Source organism: Puma concolor, chromosome B2, assembly GCF_028749965.1.
Source record: "Puma concolor isolate L17-30 chromosome B2, mPumCon1.1.hap2, whole genome shotgun sequence".
Lineage (NCBI taxonomy): Eukaryota > Metazoa > Chordata > Mammalia > Carnivora > Felidae > Puma > Puma concolor.
In genome coordinates, this window is record NC_141671.1 from 32,866,740 (window position 1) to 32,892,223 (window position 25,484).

General features: G+C 42.7%; 2 protein-coding genes across 5 annotated transcripts in view; one reads left to right on the forward strand and one right to left on the reverse strand.

The window, feature by feature from the left end:
* LOC112862131 (HLA class II histocompatibility antigen, DP beta 1 chain) overlaps positions 1-24,318 on the forward strand; it is a 33,362-nt gene extending 9,044 nt beyond the window's left edge. Inside the window, exons 2-7 of one of the 4 annotated variants that reach the window (XM_086706539.1) lie at positions 655-818; positions 11,672-11,887; positions 21,236-21,505; positions 22,183-22,464; positions 22,986-23,096; positions 24,093-24,318. In XM_086706539.1, the coding sequence (XP_086562665.1) occupies positions 11,788-11,887; positions 21,236-21,505; positions 22,183-22,464; positions 22,986-23,095 (762 nt within the window). In that variant the 5' untranslated portion in view covers positions 655-818; positions 11,672-11,787 and the 3' untranslated portion in view covers position 23,096; positions 24,093-24,318. Of the gene's footprint in view, positions 1-654; positions 819-11,671; positions 11,888-20,351; positions 21,506-22,182; positions 23,097-23,481 lie in introns of those variants that run through there. The other 3 variants (XM_086706538.1, XM_086706537.1, XM_086706536.1) reach the window with 3 other exon arrangements.
* Positions 4,736-9,700, reverse strand: LOC112862858 (HLA class II histocompatibility antigen, DP alpha 1 chain-like). The gene is given in 5 exon segments (XM_025926081.2): positions 4,736-5,062; positions 5,276-5,334; positions 5,336-5,555; positions 5,934-6,179; positions 9,482-9,700. Coding segments are annotated over 5 exon segments (801 nt in total). The 5' UTR covers positions 9,582-9,700; the 3' UTR covers positions 4,736-4,886.
* Positions 24,319-25,484: the final 1,166 nt, after the last annotated feature.

The following is a 25,484-nucleotide window of genomic DNA, read 5'->3' on the forward strand; positions in this document are numbered from 1 at the left end:
ACAATGAGAGGAATAGTTCAGGGCAAATCAGCCCCACAGTGACACCAACAATCTTGTGCCCTCTACCCCATGCTATAGGCTAGGGAAGTACATTCTCTAGATCTGACAGGCACAGAAACTGCAGTAACTACATCCACATTACAGGTCCAGGATATGTGCTCCTAGGGAATTGAAGATATAGAGACTGGGGAAAGGCCTTAGAGTCTTAGAAGGCACCAGAGATGTCTAGCATATGCAGGTATTTATTAATCCTTAGGATTACTCTGAAAAGATGCTCTATAGGGAAGAGTCTATAGACCAGGGCCTATAGACCATCCTGTGTGGGAACCAAATTATCACCTACATCAAATTTCAACATTTATTGAGTACTTCCTATATGTCAGGCCCTTTTCAGGTGCTAAGTGTGAGTAGAATCACAGACAGGAAGTAATTGGAGGGGTGTTTGGGGACATCAGTCATTGGTGCTGAGGAGGACAGAGATTCAGAGGCACTGGAGCTTTAAAGTAGATCTGATGTTGGGGACTCCCCTATGTCTTCTGCCACATAAAGATTGTCCCCTGTAGTAGGGCAAACATAGTGGGGTTAGGATTCCCAGTTTGGCATCGAATTCTCCATCCCTTTATGCCTGTCTCTTTCATTTTCTTTCTTCATCAGCACTTCAGGAGAAGGCGGTCTTCCCAGCAGATGTTGCAGACCAGTGAGAAGTCAAAGGGCACCGTGAGGAGATGTCATTTCACTCTCCTGCTCTCGTCAGCCCACATGCTCTGAAACTCCTGAGACAGTGAGGCCCAGCAATGAGATGATGAAAGTTGAAGGAGGTAGGAGTGGGCGGCTCTTTAAAGGGTCACCAATAACCCTTCAATACCGGCCCAGTGGATACTTACCATACCTGCCAGATTATAAACACGTAACATCATTAGCTACTTCCTCCTTCCTGGAACTTCTGCTCCCTTGCCTTAGGCGATGAAATATTCTTCTAACTTTCCTGCCACTCTGCTTCTTTGAAGTCTCTCTGAACACTTCTCTTTCTTACATTTTATATAATGAAAATAAGATAGGCGGTACTGATGTACAAATCACAGGGTGTCTAGTTTTCACTCGTGCTACATGTCCAGTGTGCCAGGAGGGTAGCTCTGCTAATTGTAGTTGCTCAGGGAGATGGGTTGAGAGACCTTCTTCGACACCTGCCCCCATAAGTTCCCAAGCAGAGTAAAGGGCCCTAATGAATCATACACTGGCTCTTAATGATCCCTCCCAGAAATAACATGTCACTTCTCACATTTTGTTATCCAAAGTAAATCACATGGCTGTATCTAATTTCAAAAGAGTTGGAATCTTTGGCGGTAACAAAGTACTCAATAAGTACACATTAAGTAAATAATATATTACTCACTTATACCAGACACCTGTATTGAGGACCTACTTTGTACAAGGAACTATGCTAGGCTTTGTGAGTAAAAGGAGCTTCCAGCTCCTAAAAGGTTTACAAATTACCTACTGACCTAAGGGCCTCTGGGGTATTGGCAATGTTCTATTTCTTGACAAAAGTAGTAGCTACATGGGTGTTTGCTTGATAATCATTGGCTGTGCCTTACTGTTTTGTGTATTTCTTACATATGTCTGCCGGTTCACAAGAAAAGGTTTTAAAAAGAGAGGCAAAGGAGAATATTCGTAATTTGAGGCAAAAACAAGAAATCAATAAATCAAGCAGAAAAACTGAGTTTTAAGAATGGTTGGAATAAAGAATATTTACATGAAACAACTATTGTCATGTCCACAACTGGAGAATAATTAATAAAGAAGAGGCCCAACAGAGGAATGCTCTCGAGGGCAATATGAAAAATTAAACAATAGGAAATATAAAAGAAAAGCTATGAGACATGAAGGATAGAAACTAACATTCTGGCATTTGGATAATTAGACACCTAGAAAGTGGGGAAAATAGTAAAAAGAGATGAAAAGATTTCCAGGCTTTATAGAAAGATGAAATAGCTTTGACATGGTGCACTGATGACAAATAGATTTTTTAAAAACATCTCTTTTAAAAACATATCTAATAACATTATAAGAAAATTGTAAGAACTTCAAAGACAAAAAGAAAATTCTCAACATTTGCAGAGAGAGCAGTTGCACCTATAAAAGAACAAGAGCAGGGGTGCCTGGGTGGCTCAGTCAGTTAAGCATCTGACTTTGGCTCAGGTCATGATCTTACAGTCTTTGGGTTGAGCCCTGTGTCAGGCTCTGTGCTGACAGCTCAGAGCCTGGAACCTGCTTCAGATTCTGTGTCCCTCTCTCACTCTGCCCCTTCCCCACTCATGCTCTGTCTGTCTGTCTCTGTCTCAAGAATAAACATTTAAAACAATTTTTTAAAAATTAGTGCCTAGGAGAAAATGTCTAGGTTTTAAACAAACCTTATCAGGAAAGGAAGCCTGAAAACAAATGTGCTAATCATTTCCATTAAGAGAATGGAAAAGTAGAAAGACAGCAAAAGAAAAAAAATGTAAATGATAGAGACATGGGCAGAATTCAGTGAGCTAGAAAACCAAAAATAGGGAAGATAAACAAAATCAAAATTTGATTCAATGGAAGGTTTAAAGAGGTTGATAGATCCATCTGGCAACACTCTTAAGGAAAATGTAGATGATTCACAATGAAAAGGAGAAACACAGACATTTTTAAATGAAAAAGGCTTGTTATGAGCAATTCTATTCCAATAAATCTGAAAATTTAGATTAGATGGATACATTTCTAGAACAACACAAAGGTCAAAACTACAGGAAGGAATAGGAACCTGAAAAATAGAGTAATGAGCATCAAAGACAGGCTTGGGAAGCAAAGACTACTTTGCCCTGTCCTAATGTGCCAGCTAGGGCATTTCAAAAACAAATCGTTCCTCTCTTATACATGCTGTTCTGGAACACAGAAAAGGAGCAAAAGCTTTCTAAATCATTTTCTGGGGCTGGTGCATCTTTATTCTCAGAGCCAGCTATTTTCTCGTAGTACATGAGAAGAAAATTATGGATTAATGTCAGCCATGTCACTGAATTCAACAATGTATTACAAGCATGATTCATTTCGATCAAATAAGGTTTATCCTAGGATAGTGTTAAGTCCCTGACCATTAGCTTATTTTATTGTAATGTAAGTGCCGGACATTAAGCTTTTGATTGCCAAGGCATCCATCTCAAACACATCCATTGAAAAGACAAGGGTGGCCTGATACACAACTAGATAAAGAGCCAGGTGGCCCCTGCCTGATGAAATTCCCCTTTTAGAAAGCCCAGGGTGACCTGGATAACCACTTGAGTGACGCTGCTTTTCTCTTCCTGCACTTTATTTTTTTTTTTAAATTTTTAATGTTTATTTTTGAGAGAGAGAGAGTCAGAGACAGAAAGACAGAGTGTGAGTGGGGGAGGGGCAGAGAGAGAGAGGAAGACACAGAATCCGAAGCAGGCTCCAGGCTCCCAGCTGTCAGCACAGAGCCCCATGTGGGCCTCAAACCCACAAACTGCGAGATCATGACCTGAGCTGAAGCTGGAGGCTTAACCAACTGAACTACCCAAGCACCCCTGCCTTCCTGCACTTTAATTCCAGCTCTTATGTTTTAAATTCACCAACAAAGTTGGGGCGCCTGGGTGGCGCAGTCGGTTAAGCGTCCGACTTCAGCCAGGTCACGATCTCGCGGTCCGTGAGTTCGAGCCCCGCGTCGGGCTCTGGGCTGACGGCTCAGAGCCTGGAGCCTGTTTCCGATTCTGTGTCTCCCTCTCTCTCTGCCCCTCCCCCATTCATGCTCTGTCTCTCTCTGTCCCAAAAATAAATAAAAACGTTAAAAAAAAAAAATTTAAATTCACCAACAAAGAGTGACCCTGTGAAATCAGAGGCACCCCTTCCTCAACCCCAAAAATGACAGATCCCCAGGTGTCTCCCTCCCCCCATACCTCACTTTGTGGCTCTGGGCATGCCAAGTGCCTTCCAGGACTTGTGAGTAATAAATTAATAAACCTTGTTTTTTTCAAAGTTCCCTAATGGTTGTGGCTGAGGATTGTCTTGCAGTCATAAGAACCACAAGGGCCAATCGGGCCACAACATTGGCTCCTGTCACTACAAGTAGTAGGGACCCAAGCGAGTGCCCCTAGGCATTCCTAGCTGATCACCATCGTTACTTTATATCAGTAGGCTTCGATCACACAAAATACCTAGGAATGCAGTGAAGTTTCAATGTCAGAAAATCTATAATATGACCCAAAAAGTCAATAAACCAAAGAATAACATTCATATTAACTTCAAATGAATTCAACTCAATACTTGCATAAACAGAATTTGATCAATTTTACCACATGGCAAGGATTATAAACCAAAAATCTATAGCAAATATATCTATGGAGAAATTAAATCCATTCATTTTAGGATTATGCAAAAGGTAGGATATCCTTTATTATTACAAATGTTTAACATAGTATTGAAGGTTCTAGACATCACTTCGACAACAAAAGAAAAAATCAAGGCTATGAAGATTGTAAGGGAGAGAGAAAATGGCCATAGATGATGTAATCTACATATTGCATAAGACGGAGCTCTGGAACCCCAATGCCCAAATCCAAATCCAGACTCTGTACCTTTCAAGCTGTGTGACCTTGGACAGATTCCTTCACCCTCCTCGTGTCTGCTTCCCGCTCTGTATGATGGGGAAATAATGGTATCAACCTCCAAACATAAATGAATACATAAGAAATAGTAAGCAACTCAACTAATGTTCTTTATCACTGTATTATTTTAATCTAGGTCAGTGATTCTGAAATGCGAAGTTCTCAAAGAACCCCTGTTGAAGTGTTTCTCCTTCCCGCCCACTACCCATACCATGTTGCCTCCTCTTTTGCACTGTGTCCCTAGTACCCCCAGCTCTGGGATAACTCACAGGGGCCCCTGCACCCAGGGATGTTGTCGGGCCTCCTGGTCTTCAGGATGATGGTGCCAGTGATGATGCCTGCCACGCCCACCACCAGGCCCAGGGCACAGACCACAGTCTCCATTGTCTCAGGCACCTCCATAGGCTCCTGGGCCTCTGGGGCACAAAGGAAAAACAAGAGTTAGTGCAGAGAGCAGGAGCTGGCCTCAGGTTTGGGGGTATAAAGAGTTAGAAACAATGAGATCACCAGTGAAATTTGGATAAAGTGGCAATAAAACACATGGGATTAAGAAAAGCAGGTGCTGTGGAAAGATGGATCCTGGAAATAGGGTGTCAGGACAGTGCTGACAAAAGGAGGGGGCTCCATACCCCAGTGCTGAAGGAGCAGCTGGTCCAGGCCCCAGTGCTCCACCTTGCAGTCAGACAACTTCAGCCGTGGAAATGAAGGTCAGGTAGTGGAACTTGTCGAACCTGAATTTTGTGCTAGGCAGGAAGATGCTCTCAGCCACACCTTTGGTGACCGTCTGCCCATTGCACAGCCATGTGACATTGAGCACAGGTGGGAAGAACTTGTCCACATGGCAGATGAGGGTGTTGGGCTGTCCAAGCTCCACAGGCTCCTTGGGAAACACGGCCACCTCAGGTGGCTCTGAGAAAGGACAGAACCTGGTGAATCTGCTGCCTTTGGCTATATCTCAAAGGACCCCACCACCCCACCACCTATATTCTCCAGGTTAGGGGCCACCTCCCTCAGGCTGACCCTTTGCCCCCCACAGGCTTCCAGGTCAAAGTCATAGCTTCTCATACTCCTGACTGGCCTCCTTCAGCCTTCTTTTTCTTGAATAAGAAGAAAATGTCTCCTTCGATGACATAACCACCCAGCTTTGTGAGCTGAATACTGTTCACTCACAGGGAGAGAGAGGTTCATTCATGAGTGGACATCTAGGTCTCCCATTCTCTATGCAGCAGATGGGCTCTCCCATCCCTGCAGTTGGGTAGTAGAGAAATAAGCAAGAGCAAGCAGTACCATTTGTGGCCCTGGTGTGGTTGGACCGTTGGATCAGAGTCTTCAGGTTCTTCTTTGCCGTGACAATGTCAGCAATACCCCTCCAAGCATCAAAGTTGAAGGCACGAATAAACTCTGGCAGATGCCAGATGGTCTCCTTCTTATCCAGATCCACATAGAACTGCTCATCCTCATCAAACTCAAACATGTACTCTCCAGAGGGTCTGTGTGTCTGGACAAACTGGACATACGTTGACACGTGGCCCACTGCATGAAGAGGAAGAAGAGAGATTGAAGAACAGGTGACTATGTAAGAAAGTAAACAGAACACAAGAAGCAAGGAAATAAGGAAATAGTAATAACATGAATGAAGAACACAGAAAATGAGAAATGCAAACTGAAAGAAAAGAAATGGGAAGAAACAATGAGAGATATGACTTACTGAAAATTCAGGTTGTTTCCCCCTTTATTCCAGAAAATTTAAGCATCCATCACTCCAGTACAAGAATAATCACAATGAACACAATACTAAGGTAATATTTATGGAGAACTTACTATGCATTCAATTTATTCTTTGCAACTTCATACCCCCAGGTAAAGCATTCTTTTGCATATTAGGGACTTGCCCACAGAGGTTAAATAACTAGCCCAAGTTAGCACAATTCATGCTGAAAGGAAGATGGAATCATCCACTCCATCCACACCCACAACATCTCAGAAGCCTTGCAGAAAAGACATATAAAGTTAATGATAAAGTCACAGAGTGGGGTGGGAGAAAGGGGAGAGTGGAATAAAAATCTTCTGGAGTGGAAAATTTTTTAAATTGTGAAGGAAATGAAAAGACGTCCAGAGTCTTGGTGCTACTTACAGACTTCTAGTTACTGTTTTAGCTTTACATGATGGTAGATCATGTAACCTTGTCCACAACACCTTCATTTAAGGCATTTTAAATTTTCAAGTATTATCATTCACACAGCATTCACAAATTTTCTTGTTGACTTTATGTTTTTAAGGGTAGTTTCCACTGGAAATAATAGTTGTTGCGTTTGAAACACCTATGGCATAGCATCTTAGTTTTACCTGATGTGTAAGAAACAACAAAAAGTTATACAATAACAAAAAATCTATTGGTATTACAGTAAAACAATAAAAATGAGACAGTTTGGGGCTAAGAAAAGGAATTAGGAGGAAGTGACGCTCCAGGGCTCACTGGTCTAGCATCCGAATCAAAGATCCAAAGATTATCCCTGCAGCTCCAACACAAGAACTAATCCTCTCCTTGGATGCTTCTAGTGACAGGATTCATTGTCTCATGCAAATGCTTGGGGACATCCACTGAATTTAGTGGCTACAAAATCCTCACCTACAGAAAAGAAGATAAAAGAAAAAGAAAGAAGAAAACATACAGGGAACAGACATGGCTACCCGGACATAGTTTGTTCATCCTAAGATATCTCATTTTATTGTTTTTGCAAAGTCTTAAAACTAAAGGTCTGTGCATTGTGAAGCAAATTATACTCTTACAGATGTTCACTTTCATTCAGTCAAAAAAAGCCTTTAATGTGAACCTTGACTCTCTAGGCATTAAGGCTATAACTCAAAAGACATGGTCCTTGTCCTCAAGCTGTTTGAGATCGAAAGAATGAGAGAGACAAAGACGATTCGTATATATGTGGTCATCACTACTGCATTATCACAGGGTACATACAGGTGCTGCTTGGGAGCAAATGGAGAGCATTAAAATGAGATTGAAGTAAGGCTTCCTAGAGATGGTTTTTATGTGAGGTTAGCAGAGACAGAGAGAAGTGGTGTCTCTAGCAGGAGACGTAGGAGCAGAGAGGCATGGGACTTCTTGGAGGGTCAGAGGGTGCTACGGCAGCTTGGAGGATATGGAGAGCCTACTTTAGGACCTGCCTTGTATGATAATTGCAGGTGTTTGAATTTGATCCAGAGCCCCTGGAAAATCATTGAAGGGTCTTCAGAGAGTAACACAATCAGATTTGTACAGGAAGGTGGCAGCTATAAGGATGATAGATTAGAGGAGGCTCATTTGTAAGCAAGACCAGTAGGACTCTTCAGCAATCAGGTGGCAAGTGATGAGGGTGTAGATAGGGAAGTAACATGGGGTAAGAAGAAGAGAGGATGGATTTGAATGACACTGAAGAGATGAGAAGCCACAGGACTCAGTAAGTACTGTGGTGGAAACAGGGATATGAAGGAGTCCAAAATATCCAAGCAACATGGAGAATTGTGGCATCAGTGACTGAAAAAGTAATGAAGGACAAGGAAGTGGTTGAGAGAAGAAAAAGTGTTCTTTGAGGGACGTAATGAGTTTGAATTTCTGGGTGACCAAGTGGAGTTGATTTGAGAGCAGTTGAAATAATGGATGGATCTCAGGCTAGACTGGGCCGGTGACATAGACTAGGAGTCCTCATGGTAGGTGAAGTTAAAAGCTTGGATTGAGTCACCCAAGAAGTGTACAAAGTCATCATAGTAGGGTCGGAGTGTGTGGTCCTGCGTCCTGGCAACAAATATGGACATTCAAAAAAGAGGCTGGGGGCACCTGTCTGGCTCAGTTGAAAGAGCATGTGACTCTTGATCTCGGGGTCATGAGTTCAAGCCCCACATTGGGTGTAGAAATCACTTGAATAAATGTTTTTATTTTATTTTTTTTTATTTTTAAAATTTTTTTTTCAACGTTTATTTATTTTTGGGACAGAGAGAGACAGAGCATGAACGGGGGAGGGGCAGAGAGAGAGGGAGACACAGAATCGGAAACAGGCTCCAGGCTCCGAGCCATCAGCCCAGAGCCCGACGCGGGGCTCGAACTCACGGACCGCGAGATCGTGACCTGGCTGAAGTCGGACGCTTAACCGACTGCGCCACCCAGGCGCCCCTTGAATAAATGTTTTTAAAAAGAGGCTGTAAAGGAGACGACTAATGAGTGGGAAGAAAACAAGGAAGAAGTGTGCTCCTCAAGACAAAGAACAAGAGAAAAATTCCAGGAAGGAGGAAGTGGTCATGTCGCAAATATTGCTAGTGACACAGGTAAGATACACACAGAGAAGTGACCACTGGTTTTCATTGTAGGGAGACCACTAGTGGCCCCACTGAGAGCAGCATCAGATGTGAGGCGACAAAAGGGAGAATGCAGTGGGCTGAGGACTGAGTGAAGCAGGGGAAAGTCCAAAACAGGCATTGCAGACTCCAATTTCAAGAAGTTTACCTCTGAAATTTAAGAGAGACACACAGATTGTCCAGAAGACACAGAGCCATGGCTCTTCACTCATCCACACTGTGACATGGAGCTCATGAGGCATGTTCTCTGCCTTTTAATTTCTAGGTTGAGAATAATAAATGCACTCCTGCAAAAGCTGTTGTGAAAATGAAATGAGAGTTGGCACTTGGTCAGGTTCAATAAACACTGGTTCTTGCTGCTGTCAGAAAAAAGCAGAACACCTCATACAAGAGGAAGAAGAAGGAAGGGGAGAAACAGGAGAGAAAACAGCACCTGTGGGCTACAAATCTCCTTATAGTCCACACCCTCTCTGGCCCACCAGAGCACTCACCCCGGATGGCCCCAGTTCCATGGGGGCTCAGAAGGGCAGCCAGGGAGATGACTTGCAGGATCATGACTTGGGTCTGGCGCCTTATGTCTTCAAGGTGCATCTGCAGTGACCGCTGTGAACCAGCCTGTGAAGAGAGAATGAGGTAGTGCAGGGCAGGGCGGAGTTCTGAATCCAGGACTTACTTCCCTATCCCATTGAGGGAGAAGGGGTGGAGGTGAAACAGCTCAACCAGAAAATGTCAGAAGAGGCATCTCTGGCCAGGAAAGAAAATGATAGAACCACTGGGAGAGGAAGTGGGAGAGCTGTCAGGATGAAGGTGGCCCGGAAAGTCCCAACCTATGTGGGATTTGGGAATAAGAGAAAGAAAACTATGAAAGAGACATCATAACCATCTTTCTCTTCGCCTGGCTGGCTCAGTCAATAACAGCATGCTACTCTTAATCTCAGGGTTGTGAGTTCAAGCCCCACATTGGGCATGGATCCTACTTAAGGTCCCTCCACAGTGAACACCATCCCCCTTGCATGGACGTGTTCTGGGACAGCACAAGTCCTAAGCAGTGTGTTAACCATTTAGAAGGTTAGACTGTCGATCCCAGAACTCAGAATTAATCCTGGGAGCTGTACAGGCAGTCACTCAAGGTGTGTGGTGTGTATTTTCTCCTCTCAGCAGTTCTGTAGATCTTAGAAGTAAAAAGGGGATTGACGAAGGGTCTCTGGGTTATACCAGATAAGGCATGGAAGTAACTGTACCACTTTATACAAATTACTTGGCCTTTCTGGGCCACAGTTTCTTCATTTTTGAAATGGAGATGGTAGCACTTATGTATCAGTAATTCTGTGAGGGTGACATGGGAGCATCCATATAAAATGCTTCAGAAAGTTACAGATCTGAGAGTTTTGAATAGACCAATGAAGTTATCAAAGACCATTCTTTTTTTTTTTCAGTTCAACATATGTATATACTTTTGGTAACTTTTAAACACCAAATAATCCCAACAAACAATACAGATAGTTCCTGAAATATACTCCCCCAGAACACACAACCTAAAAAGACAATGACAAAACAAATACAATTTCCAACTAATGTATTAAGTCCTTAAATAAAGTGCTGATGAACTGAATAAAGGCAGATAAAATTATTTAAGGTTTCTATTAGGAAATTGTTCCTGATACATTATAGCAAAGCATCAGGCCCTTTCTGCTACTTCCTGCCTTTTTTCTAAAACCCACTGTGACTTACTGCTTCTCATGTAGAATGGAAATTATTATGTCATTGGTTTATTGTGAAATCTAATTGGGATGATACTCAGAATTTGTGAATCTCTTAAAACAAAGCCTTGCACATAGTAAGGGATCAAGAAATGTTAATTATTACAATGCGGGACTAGTTCGGAACACATGAAATTCTTTATCAAATGCAATGTATTATTTGCTCCACTAATATAAATTCTGTAATTTTAACAATAAACACCAGAGGAACTTTCTGTAGATCCACCCTCCTTTATTGTAGCTCCAAACCCCTCTATAATAAAACAACACATCAGAGAAAGATGTACCATTAGACTTAACGTGAAATGATTAGGGAAATTGTCCTTAACAGTAACATTTAAATGTTTAGCATTTAAATAAAGGTGCCTTATATCACCACATTCTATATGAAGAGGAAATAAAAGAGTAACAATTAGAAATGAAGCAATTAAGTATTTTTTGCTTTCTGCTTATCTGCCTGGAAACATCAAACAATTCCTCTAAAATTACCAAAGGTATATATAAAAATTATCAAAGGCATAAAATGGTACACATAATATCATTTGATAACAAATGAATTCTTCTATGATACTAAGAATCAACATGAAGTTTTAAAGAAAAGTTATCCATTCACAAAAGTCACTACCCATAAAAAATACAAGATAACTTCAATGACATATTTCAAAACAATATCATTAAGAGGAAGATGATTTGATTTTTTAATTTTAAATAGGGGATGGTGTTCACCATGGAGGGGGAACGATGTTTCTAGGGAGGAAAATATATAAAATAATCAAGCTTTACGGCTCAGCCAGTTGCTCAAAATGAGAATCTCTCTCCTTATACTGTATTCAGTGAATCTTACACCTTAAAGAATCATGTGCTTTGCCCCAAACTTCTGTCTGGTGAGTGACAATTCCTGATTATTGGTTCCTTTTTCAGAATCTGGCCACTCCCAGAGGCTATAGAAGGCTGTCCAAGCTCTCTGATATCCCATTGAGTGAGAACTGCTCTGACTGCAAATATCTCAGCCCCCATCCTTTCTCCCAGGCTCCAGGATGGTGGTCCTGAGGGTCCCTGGGGCCCCGGGGATGGCAGCTCTCATGATGTCCTTGATGACGCTGAGCTCCCCTTTGGTTCAGAGCAGAGACACCCCAGGTAAGTGCAGAGCTGCTATTCTTGGAGAACCTCCCTCAGGGAAATGATCTTAGGGGGGCCTTCCATATGGGCCCACTCCCTGAGGAAGGCTTTGGGGCTCTGACATAGTGCAGGGGCTGCTAGCCTCACCAGAGAGAAAAGGAAATCAAGGGACAATGGTACCTGGTGATCTGGAGTGATTTGGAGGGACAAGTTTCTCACAGAGGGATCATCAAAATGGCATTTCAACATCAAAGATCAGAAAGGGGAAATTATGGTTAGTTTGCATTGTCCACAATCTGAAGATCTCTCTATCGAATCAGTGTTCCAGGTAGGCGCTCCAGAACCTAGGCGCTGGTGGGTTCTGTGGAAGGGTCTGCAGACCCTGTGGAGAACCCTCATTCCATGACCATTGTTGGCCAGGGCAGCAGAAGAGGGTGACAGGCACAAGCTATGGTTAAGGCCAGCAGGATACCAGTTGCAGCTGTCCCTCACATCAGGAGTCAGGTCAGGGCACATCAGGACAGAGCCAGAGAAGAAGTGAGAAACAGGAAATGGCCTTTTCTAGTTCTGATTCACCACCATGTGTGATAGAAAGGTGAATCTGTTTATGTTAAAATTTCTCAGCCTCTTCATCCCCATCCATAAGGCCAGCCCCACTTCCTCCTGAGGATCAGGTACTATGGGGCTCTTTCCTCAATTTCCAGAGGTAGTAGCATCTGAAACTCCCAAATCCATCTGCTCAGACTCCATCCCGATATACCCATTTCTCAGATAGAGGGAAGAGAAAATTTCAGACATTTATGACTCAAATGGACAGAGAGTTGGACAGGGCATCTCAGCCATGCACGTGTGCTTGCACATAAGAGAAGAAATGGAGAAGCGAGAATCCTAGACTGCTGGAGGGGCTGTGGAAGCAGCTGGTGAGATGGGACAGTGTCCCACAGGACGTGAGAGGAGAGGCATCACCATTCTGGTGTGGTGGGTAGTGATAGCGGTGGACGTTGATATGAGTACATTTGAAATCAGGTCTGGGGTCTGCTTTGGAGTGAACAGAGAGTGGTGGGTGGTGGGAGGGGTGGGGTGAAGTGGAGAAGCCAGTGGGTTCAGACATAAGAGGAACAAATGGAATTTCCCTGCCCTGCAAGAGAGACCACTGGGGGGTGGGAGCAGGTGGACCCAGAGCTCTTGGCACAGTTTTGATGCTGAGGAACTCACTGCTGGGTGAAATGTGGAGTCCGGGAAACTTGGACCCAATGGGCCTGGGCATATTCCTCCATTTCCTTCATATGCTTCCAATTCCTCGGGGTTTCCTCAACTTCCAACAGAGCAGAAATAAAAAGAGAGAAAAGGGGAGAACCTCGCTTAACGGGACCTGGGTGACACTGAGATTGTTGAGAAAATACTAGTGCCTATTGGATCATGAAGAAAATTGTGGAGAAAGGAAGCATCCGACTCATGGATGAAACAGCTCTAAGAGCCGCTTGAAACATCCTCTGTTCAGGGCATTCTCCATCCTGGCATTTAGGCCCTGGGACTCCGGCCTACCACACACCTGGGCAGCAGAAGACACCTGGGGATTTAAGCTTTTGTTTACTCCCCTTCTTCCGCCTCCCTTTCCCAAGTGAAAGAAGAGGTGGAAAGAAAAGCTATCAGTATTGTTAATAAAAGCTCCTTTTCAAGCATTAATGTGCTTCAAAGGGCAGCTCCTTTTGAGCCATTCTGAACAAACCAGGCTCTCTCCCTCATTTCTCTCTGTCTCCCCATAATCTACCCCATCACAGCTTGACAAGGGGAAGAGCTCTAGCCTCCAGTGACCAGGGCCAGACTCTATGCTCTAGGTTTTATTTATATCATTTTATTGAGTTTTAAATTAAATCAAAGTAGTCCTTCAAGATAAAAAAAATAATAATGATAACAACATGCTTTTTTATAGGTAAAAAAGTTGAGACTCTGAGAAGTTAATTACTTGCCCAAGGCCACACAGCTGGTCTGTGGACATCTTTACTGCCCTGTCCACATTGCCTTCCTTATATCCTATAGTAATTACATAGTCTTAATATGTCCTATTCTGAAAAGATGATTTCTTTTATGCCAGAACTCTTCTAGCTCTACTCTAGAAAATTCAGATGTTTTCAAGAGTTTTACAAACTCTGTGATACTTTTCAAATACACATACAAGACAGTTTTGAGAGACCCTTTGTATGACATTTGTCTGCTTTGAAAATAAGATCTCATTATGGGAAAAAGAAAGTCAATTGCTTTACTTTAAAAAAAAAATTTTTTTTAACTCCAGTACAGTTAACATACAGTGTTATATTAGTTTCAGGTGTACAATATAGTGATTCAGCAATTATATGATGAGCAATTCAGTGCTCATCAAGGTAAGTGTACTCTTTAATCCCCTTCACCTGTTTCCCCCATCCACCTTCCCTTTGATAACCATCGTTTGTTCTCTATAGTTAAGAGTCATTTCTTGGTTTGTCTCTTTTTTCCTTTTGTTTATTTGTTTTGTTTCTTAAATTCCATATATGACTGAAATCACATGGTATTTGTCTTTCTCTGACTTATTTCACTTAGCATTATACTGTAGCTCCATCCATGTCATTGCAAATGGCAAGATTTCATTCTTTTTTATGGCTGAATGACATTCCATTGTATCTATACACCACATCTTCTCTATCCATTCATCTATCGATGGACACTTGGACTGCTTCCATAATTTGGCTATTATAAACAATGCTGCATTAAACACAGGGGAGCACATATCCTTTTGAATTAGTGTTTTCATATTCTTTGGGTACATAGCCAGCAATGCAATGAGTAGATTCTTATTTCTATTTTTAACTTTTTACTATTTCTGTTTTTAATTTTTTGAGCACTCTCCATACTGTTTTCCACAGTGGCTGCACCAGTTTGCATTCCCACCAACAGTCATAGCAGCATTTTTCTAGAGAAGTCTTCTGAGGCAAGGAAAATAAAGCAAAAACAAACCATTGGGACTACATCAAAATTTTTTTTTAAGTCAATTGCTTTAAAAAAAGAAAGCAGGGGCGCCTGGGTGGCGCAGTCGGTTAAGCGTCCGACTTCAGCCAGGTCACGATCTCGCGGTCCGTGAGTTCGAGCCCCGCGTCGGGCTCTGGGCTGATGGCTCAGAGCCTGGAGCCTGTTTCCGATTCTGTGTCTCCCTCTCTCTCTGCCCCTCCCCCGTTCATGCTCTGTCTCTCTGTGTCCCAGAAATGAATAAACGTTGAAAAAAAAATTAAAAAAAAAAAATAATAAAATAAAAAAAAAATAAAAATAAAAATAAAAATAAAAAAAGAAAGCATTGCAACCACTACTGAGAACTAGCAGAACCGTGTTCTGATTGAAAAACAGGTGGGGAAACCTCTTAGTGGAACAGGGAATGGAGTTGGATGTGGGGGAGGAGAGCAGGCAGGGCAGGTAGAAGATAGATATCACAGACTCCAAACTGGATGGGGCCAGGGGCTCAGAGGCTGAGAGGGCAGAGCATAGAGCAAGAAGACAGGCTCAGGAGACTGAGAGAAATGAAGTGCTCCTGTGGCACAGCCACTGAAAGTCAAATGGGGCTCCCTGAGGCTTGTGTGGTGGCTCCTGAGGCTACTCTTCCTCCTCCCTGCCTGAGCAACCAGTTGAGCAACTTCAAACTGGGACACATGGAGCCCTGAGGAAGGACAAGGACTCTGAAGAGACCAGCCAAATCAACTCTAGTCATCTCTGCAGTGACAGAGACAATGGCCTGACCCCCCCCCCCCCCACACACACACACCCTTCTCTGACTCTTAGGAGGGCCTGTTAAGGCCCCTTGACAGCCACTCGGAGAGGGTCTTGAGCAGAAGGAGAAGCTTCATCTGGAGCTGGGCTCCCCGAGCTCAACCCTGAACTGACATGGTGAGCCTCGTGTTGACATGCTCTTCAAACATCCTTTACTTCTGCCACTGTGCCGCATTGCCCTCATTTCTGTGGTCTGGGAAGTTGTGCCATAAATTCATTCTGGAGTTTCCATTGATGATACATTTTAAGTCACATAGAGAAGCTGCAATTTAAAGACTCCTTCAATAGACAATTGTGGACCCCCAGTTAGATTCCAGGCAGCCAGTAATGTATAATCAACTCTTTGCTGACCAGCATTATGCTGATAACAAAACCAGACAAAGACAACGCAAGAAAAGAAAACTGCAGGCCAATATCCATAATGAATATATATTCAAGATCCTCAAAAGAGGGGCACCTGGGTGGCTCAATGGGTTAAGCATCCAACTCTTGGTTTTGGCTCAGGTCATGATCTCATGGTTGGTGGGCTTGAGTTCCGTGTTTGGCTCTGCACTGACAGCACAGAGCCTGACTGGGATTCTCTCTTTCTCCTTCTCTCTCTACCCCTCTCCCTACATGCTCATACTCTCTCTCTCTTTCTTAAAATAAATAAATAAATATGTAAACATGTTTTAAAGATCCTCAAAAGAATACAAGCAAACCATATTCAACAGCATACTAAAGGAATTATATACCATGACTAAGTGGGACACATCCCTGGGATGCAAGGATAGTTGAACATAAACAAATCAATCAGTGCAATACACCACATTAATAAAACAAAAAGGAAAAACAATACATGATCATCTCAACAGCCACAGAAAAAACATTTGAGAAAGTTTGGCACCCATTCACAATTAGATTCTCAACAAAATAAGTATAGAGGGAACTCAAACTCAACACAGTAAAGGTCATATATGAAAAGCCCACAGCCTACCTTATCAATGGAGAAAAACTGAGAGTTTTCCAAGATCTGGTTCAAGGCAAGGATATCCACTCTTGCCGCTTCTTTGCAACATAGTTATGGAAGTCCTGGCCAGAACAATTAGACAAGAAAAAGACATAAAAGATATCCGAACCAGAAACAGAGAAGTAGAATTATCTCTGTTTGTGGATGACAAGCTCATATAGACAGAAAACCCCAAAGACTCAAAAAACAAAAAAAAATTAGAACTTTTCAAAAAATTCAGTAAAGTTGCAAGATGTTAACATACAAACATCAATCACCTTTCTATACGCAGACAATGAACTGTCTGAATAGAAGTTTAGAAAACAATCACACTCACAATAGCAACCAAAAGTGTAAAATACTTAGGAATAAACTTTACCAAAGAGGTGAAAGACATGTACATTGGAAATTACAAAACATTGGCAAAAGAAATCAAAAAAGACTGGACTGGAAGAATATTCATAGTACCCGAAATGATCTACAGATTCCATGCCATCCTTTTCAAAACCCCAATAATATTCTTGATGGAAATAGAACAAAATAACTCTAAAATTCATATGGAATCACAAAAGATCCTGAATGATCAAAGCAATCCTGAGCAAGAAGAACAAAGCATCACATTTCCTGATTTCAAAATATATTACAAAGCTACAGTGATTAAAACAGTATAATCTATGGGGCACCTGGGTGGCTCAGTCGGTTAAGCGTCCGACTTTGGCTCAGGTCATGATCTCGCGGTCTGTGAGTTCGAACCCTGCGTCGGGCTCTGTGCTGACAGCTCAGAGCCTGGAACCTGTTTCAGATTCTGTGTCTCCCTCTCTCTGACCCTCCCCCATTCATGCTCTGTCTCTGTCTCAAAAATAAATAAACGTTAAAAAAATTTTTTTTTTTAAACAGTATAATCTAAGGTGCCTGGGTGGCTCAGTCGGTTAAGCATCCAACTCTTAATTTCAGCTCAGGTCATGATCTTAGGGTTTGTGGGTTTCAGCCCCATGTCGCACTTTGTGCTGTTAGCGCTTAGGATTCTCTCTCTCCCTCTCTCTGCCCCTCCCTTGTTCTCTCTCTCTCTCTCAAAATAAATGAATAAAGTTTAAAAAAAAAACAGTATGATACTGACATAAATACAGACATATAGAGCAGTGGACCATAATGGCCCAGAAATAAATCCACACATCTACAGTCAACTTATACTCAACAAGAATGCCAAGAACATACAATGGGGAAAAGATAGTCTTCAATAAATGATACTGAGGAAACTGGATATCCACATGCATAATAATAAAATAGGATGCTTATCTCACACCATATATAAAAATCAACTCAAAATGATTAAAGACTTAAATGTAAAATCTGAAATTATAAAACTTCTGGAAGAAAACATACAGGAAAACCTTCTTGACATTGGTTTGAGCAATGATTTTTTGGACATGACATCAAAAGTACCGGCAACAAGCAAAAACAGACAAACAAAATTGCATTAAACTAACAAGCAACTTACTAAATTTATTTTCAAAGTACAGGAACTCATGTAACTCAATAGAAAACAAACAAACAAACAAAAAACTGATTAAAAAACCAGCAAAGGACCTGAATAGACATTTCTCCAAAGAAGACATACGGTTAGCCAACATGTATATGAAAAAGTACTCAACTTTACTAATTATCAGGGAAATGCAAATCAAAACCACCATAAGATACCATCTCACACCTGGTAGAATGGCTAGTATCAAAAGATGGAAGAAGATTAATGATTCTAGGATGTGGAGAAAAGAGAACCCTGCACACTGCTGGTGGGGATATAAGTTGGTGCAGCCATTATGGAAAACAGTATGGAGGCTCCTCAAAAAAATTAAAAATAGGAGTGCATGGGTGGCTCCATTGGTTGAGTGTCCGACTCTTGATTTCAACTCAGGTCATGATCCCAGAGTCCGGTGAGTATGGAGCCTGCTTAAGATTTTCTCTCTCTCCCCCTCTGCCCTCTCTCCTGCTCACACTCTCTTGCTCTCTAAATTAATTAAGTAATTAAGTAAGCAAATAAGTAAAATTAGAACTACCATATGATCCAAGATCCAACAATCCCACTTCTGGGTATACCCAGAAAAGAAATGAAATCTGGATTTTGAAGAGATATCTGCACTTCCATGTTCACTTCAGCATTATTCACATAGCCAACATACGGACACAACTTAAATGTCCATGGACAGATGAATGAATAAAGAAAATGTGGCATATACACACAGCGAAATACTCTTCAGCCTCTAACAAGAAGGAAATCCTGACATTTGCAACAACATGGCTGAATCTGTAGGACATTACGCTCAGTGAAACAGGCCGGATGTAGAAAGACAAATACTGCATGATCTTACTTGTATGTGAAATCTAAAATAGTCAAATCCATAGAAGTGGTTACCAGGGGTTAGGGGAGGTGAAAATGGGGAGGTATTTTGCAAGGAGTACTAAGTTTCAGTTATGCAAGATGAGTTAAGTTCTAGAGAACTATGTACAGCAATGTGTCTATAGTTGACAGTATCATATTGTGTACTGGAAATTTAAGAAGGTAGATCTTGAGTGTTTCACTACAAAAAAAAAAGAAAAAAAGGTAACTGGTAACTGCATAAGATGGTGAATATGCCATTTGGCTTGTGACTATTTCAAAATGTACACGTGTATCAGGCCATCAGGCTTTATCATGATTTTTTAAATTTTAGAGAGAGAGAAAGCATGCACAAGTGGGGGAGAGGGGGAGAGGGGGAGAGGAGGTGGATTGAGAAAGAGAGAGAGAGAGAGAGAGAGAGAGAATCCCAAGCAAGCTCCATGTTCAGCCTGGAGGCCGGTGGGGCTTGATCCCACAACCTTGGGATCATGACCTGAGCCGAAATCAAGAGTCGGACGTTCAACCGATTGAGCCACCCAGGCACCCCTATGTGGTTTTTTTATCATCAAATATATGTCAATAAAGCTGGAAACATATTTTAAAAAACAAAATCAATTATCTGCCCATTCTCTGATTCATAAGTATTTACTAAGACTAAGGTTAGATGCTGTATACAGATACAAACAAAAGAGTAACTTGCTTTAAAATGTTCAAGTGTAAAGAACAGGATAAGACATGGGAAAAAAATCACATTGTCTGAGTGTCCCTAATGTGATCATTGTGATAAGATTCTAAAACACACAGAGAATGCACTCACCCATTCTTTTTTTTTAAGTTTATTTATTTCTTTTGAGAGAGAGAGTAAGCAAGAGTGGGAGAAGGGCAGAAAGCGAGGGAGAGAGAGAATCCCAAACAGGCTCTGAGCTGTCAGCACAGATCCCCACATGGGGCTCGAACTCATGAACCACAAGACCATGACCTGAGCTGAAATCCAGAGTCAAATACTTAACCGACTGAGCCACTCAGGCACCCCACACCCACCCATTCTAATGGGTTTCCTACATAGTTTTTGTTCCTATGCATTCTTTCAAATATGTATTTCTCATGTGTCTATATATATATATATATTTTTAATGTTTATTTTTGAGACAGAGGGAGACAGAGCATGAACAGGAGAGGGGCAGAGAGAGAGGGAGACACAGAATCTGAAACGGGCTCCAGGCTCTGAGCTGTCAGCACAGAGCCCGACGCGGGGCTCGAACTCACGGACCGTGAGATCATGACCTGAGCCGAAGTCGGAGGCTTAACTGACTGAGCCACCCAGGCGCCCCCCATGTGTCTATATTTTTAACATTCCTACACAATGTTATAAAGTATATTGTTTTCTTTTTCTGTCACTCAGCATAATAACCATAAGATCTGACAAGGGAGTGAAGAGTACAATCATTTGGTTTCTTCTAAGGGTTGCATAATATTCCACGGTGCACATGACAACAGTTTAGGTATTTGCTGTCCCAGGGATGATCACACCGACTGATTTCTGCCAACTCCTCAGTTTCACAAATACTGCCACAGCCAGCAGCAGCCCCTAGCTGTCCCTTTATGGGCCTGTGTGAACATTTTTGATGTCTAACAAGTTGTGGGAGTGCTGTGTCATATGACATACATCTCTTCGATTTGACCGAGTGTCCCTTGAGTGCTATTCTGACCATCTGAGGCAGCTACACTCCATCAAGCAATATGTGAGTTTTCTCCATACCCCCAGGCACCAGTTTGGAACTATCCAACTCTCTAATTGTTCTGAGTCTGATAGACTTCAGTCTCATTTCCTTCTGAATTTTCGATTTTCTTTCCACTGATGAGCCGCAGTCTGCCTTGCAAGTTTCCTCTCCTACAAATCCCCATCCCGCTCCTTACCTACTTCTCTATCACAGTCCTTTATTTTGCTTGTGTTTTAGGAGTTGCTTATATATTTTAGATATGAGTCCCATGTCAATTGTAGGCATGGCAAGTCTATTCCTATTCCCTAGTAACTTCTTAGTGGTGCACTTTGCTTAACAGAAGTATTGAAATTTAATGTCATTCCTTTCATTCTATTTTTGCCTTGTGATTCAAATTTGCTCAAGAAATGCTTCCTCACCCCCCTATTCGTTATCACACTCAGCTATCCATTCTGATATTAGTCTACTATATCATAGTCTACTCCTCATAGAGCTTTACCTCTACCAGAGGCGGAGTGTCTGCTACGAGTTGAACGGGACACACCGCTTCCTGGAACAATACGTGTATAACAGAGAGCTGTTCGTCCAGTTTAACAGTGACAGCGCTGCGGGGGTGTTTGTGGCGGAGTCTGAGCTGGGCCGAGAAACTGCCAAGAACTGGAACATCCAGAAGGAGTTCCCGGAGCTGAGACGGAGCGCCGTGGACACGGTGTGCAAGCACAACTTCGAGCTGGACGAGGGTTTCACGCTGCAGTGCAGAGGTGACGGGCGGGTGGGAAGGTGACGACTCTGGAAGGGGTGGGCTTGGGCAGCAGAGGAGAGGGGACACCCCCCCTCCGCCCCGGGGAGGCCACCCCACCCGGGCTCAGAGCCCATCACGGTGCACAGGAGCCAAGATCAGTGCGGAAAGGGCCAGACTCCCTGCTAATCAAACACGAAAGAGCGAAGAACACTAGGTTTGTGGATCTGGCTACAGACTTTTTTTTTTAATGAAAATATCAAACTGCAAGATCAAAGGAAATCTATTGACTGACCATATCCTGATTCCGAGATAATATTTGACAGCATTATACATCCTTTTGAACAAGATGAGAAAATGTAAATTCAAGGCATAGCCTGTTCAAACATTTCTGATCAAAAAATATTAGTTACTGTCTCTTACATTTCCAGCAAAAGTGTTAGCACCAACTTTGACCCTCTCCTGTTCTTCTTTGCTCTTTCTTTATTGGGTATGACAAGGTCATTCTTAGAACAACTGAATGTTTCATTCTGTTTTTCCTACTATGTGCTCCATCTTCTGCCTCTAAATACCTTAATAGATATGATTCACGTTTAACATCTAAGAAGTCATTTTGGCAAAAAAAAAAAAAAAAAAATCGCTAAATGCACTGTTTTTGGTGGTCTCAGCTGTCATAACAAGATTCTTGTCCCCTCCTAGTCCAGCCTAACGTGAACGTCTCCCCCTCCAAGAAGGGGCACCTGCAGCACCACAACCTGCTTGTTTGCCATGTGTCAGATTTCTATCCCGGCCACATTCAAGTCCGCTGGTTTCTGAATGGACAGGAGGAAACAGCTGGGGTTTTATCCACTAACCCGATCCATAATGGAGACTGGACCTTCCAGATGCTGGTGATGCTGGAAATGACCCCCCAGGAGGGAGATGTCTACACCTGCCAGGTGGAGCACCCCAGCCTGGACAGTCCTGTCACCGTGGAGTGGAGTGAGTTGCTCCCTGAACTCCAGGCTCTGAGGGCTTCTCATTCTGTCTTGTGTCACTCACTATACATTGGGGTCACACCACCCCGTATTGTTCCTCATCAACCTAACCGCCATCTTTGCTGGAGCAGTAAAGATCTGGCGATTCGAGCACACATGTATCCTGCCCTGGGCAGGTCTAAAGGATCTCTCCTTGTCAAAGCAAAAACTCAGAAAGGCAATTGCATTCATGACTGGCCCTCACACATGGGAACTGCCTCTCTCTTCTGTCTCCATTCAGTCCCATAGGCTCGGACTTAATGGGCTGAATAAAACCAGCGTTTGCCTCCTGTGGAGGTCATCACTCTGAGGCCCAAAACATTAGCGTGCTGTCCACATCTGCTCCTACTCCATAGTGGCTCCAAGCTTGGCCTTATCCTCTTCCTTTTCTCTCCACGGTGCATTAGATCAGGGTCCAGGCATCAGACAAGGCCTTGGGGTTGTGGCAGGTGAAGACGGGGCTGACCCTGAGTTCGTTCTTCTCAGAGGCGCAGTCTGATTCTGCCCGGAGCAAGATGCTGGCTGGAGTCGGAGGCTTCGTGCTAGGGCTCGTGGCCCTCGGAGTGAGCCTCCTTCTCCGTTTTAGAAGCCGGTGAGGTAAGAAACTTCTTGAAAGTAGTTGCTACTGTCTTTCCACTGTCTCACTCCCCTCTTCTTCAGTCATGAAGTTGTGACAGAAAAACAAAACAACAGAGCAAAAGAGGCCACTGAAATCAGATTCTGTTAAGGCAAAGACAGCCTGTAGGGAGGAAGACAGCTAGACCGAGATCTGACCCAGTAAGATACCTGAGGCTGCTGGTCACCCTATTCTGCAGGGTGTTCTTTGAAGCCTGGGGTAGACTCACACCCACAGAGCGGGCCCTGCTTTCATTCCCGGTGACACGGGGGCCACAGTGCAAACATTTGGTTAATTTTCTCACGTGTTGTCACTCTTTACTCTCTCAGTGACCAAATTCATCTTCCCCTCTTACTTTCATTTCAGGACGACAGGGACCTCAGCCAACAGGTGGTATTTCTGTTTCCTTCTTCCTTCTTGGGATATAATTCATTTCACTGCAACATAAGTTTGGGAGCATTCAATAAGGATGCTGTGTTCAGGATACGTCATAGGCAGTGCCCTGAGAATGAGGAGAAACTCTCAGAGGCTGCTCCTTTTTTTTCAAGTTGAGTCAAATTGCCCCCAACTCTTGATCCCATTTTCATCTGTAAGTGGGTGTGGCCACAGAGCATGACTTTGCCCCAGTGCTGAAGAAAAGTCCAGAAACTCTTCCATTTTTCTTAGGCCAGCATTCAGCCTCTCTCTATAATATTTTTCTCTCCTGGGACTCCAGAGGGAAAGGGAATGTAGTCTTTGAGCTTAGATTGTTTTAAATTCTTCTTCTTCTTTTTTTAAAGTTTATTTATTTTGAAAGAGAGCACAAGTGGGGAGTGGGGCAGAGAGAAGGAGTGAGAGAATCCCAAGCAGGCTCCACACCATCAACACAGAGCCTGCCACGGGGCTTGAACTCACAAGCTGTGAGCAGAAATCAAGAGTCGGACGCTCAACCAACTTAGCCACCCAGACACCCCTTATGTTCTTGGTATTCTTCACAGGACTCCGGAATTGATCTCAACTATCACACGTAGCCTTGGAACAAGTGATTCTGATACTCCTGTTGTCCAGCAATCCCCCACTTCCAAAAAGGATATTATGGCTAAATTGTGCCCCTGACACCAGTTTCTGAGTGTCTGCATTTTAATTCAATGTACTCACTCTTTCTCAAGTTCTTCCAGTCTATTGAGGGACCTTTCCTGAGGAACATAAACCATCTAAATCGAATACTGTTGTTCTTTCTTTTTGAGAGGAAGGAGATGATCATGTGGCCATGTTTATGGTTGAAGGATTTGGTGATCACTGGACAGGTCATTGTTGTTTTACCCAGGCATGGAGAAATAATACACTTCTTGATGGTGATCGATTCTCCTTGTTGAATAAGAGGCCAACTGATAGAGGACCTCCTAAAATTCGCTTTACTTCATTGTAGATGACCAAATTCATTCTGCATTTTTACTAGTTGAGGGGTGGAACCATCACTCCTAGAAATCCCAGATGGAACAGACACTGAGCTGGATTTCGCCATTGACATTCATATAGGACTGATAAAGCATGTCAACCATGAAGAATATGCTTTCCAAGTGCAAAAATCAACATAAGATCAGAATGGTAGCAAATGATATTTGCTCACAGGTGTAGATCACAGGTGTAGTATGTTAACATTATAGTTCTCTTTTTATATTATTCACATCAGGGTATAAAAACAGACTTACCCCATGACTCCATGTTTATCAGATCACCCTAAACTTCCCTTTGAGCCATGCAGTAGGAAGTACATCTCCAGTTTCAAAAGCATCAAAGAAAGGTGATACCAGGTTTTTCAGACATAGGCCTGCTTTATAGAATACAGTTTCTTATGATTTTTGTAAATCTTTTTAGTTGATGTTTGAGACCAAGATAGAAATCATATTTGCTTCAGTCATTTCATGGCATGATGTGCCATCTAAGCCCAAATTTTATATAATAGTAACCAGGAAAACCTCTAATTCCTGTAATATTCATAGATTAGTGTCATTTTTCAAAACCAACAAGGCCTTAACCAAACTTAAAGAATTTTCCTTTCTTAACTGACCTTCTTGCATGGGACTATGTAAAACCAGGGTTTTTTTTAATGTTTATTTTTGAGAGAGAGATTGACAGAGTGTGCGTGGAGGAGGGGCAGAGAGAGGGAGAGACAGAATCCGAAGCAGGCTCCAGGCTCCGAGCTGTCAGCACAGAGCCCAGCACGGGGCTCGAACTCACAAACTGCAAGATCGTGACCTGAGCCTAAGTCAGACGCTCAACCTACTGAGTCACCCAGGCGCCCCCGGTTTGAGCAAATATCATTATAAACTATTACCATACGTCAGTTTTTGGTGATTTTAAATATCACAAGATAGACATCTTGTGAT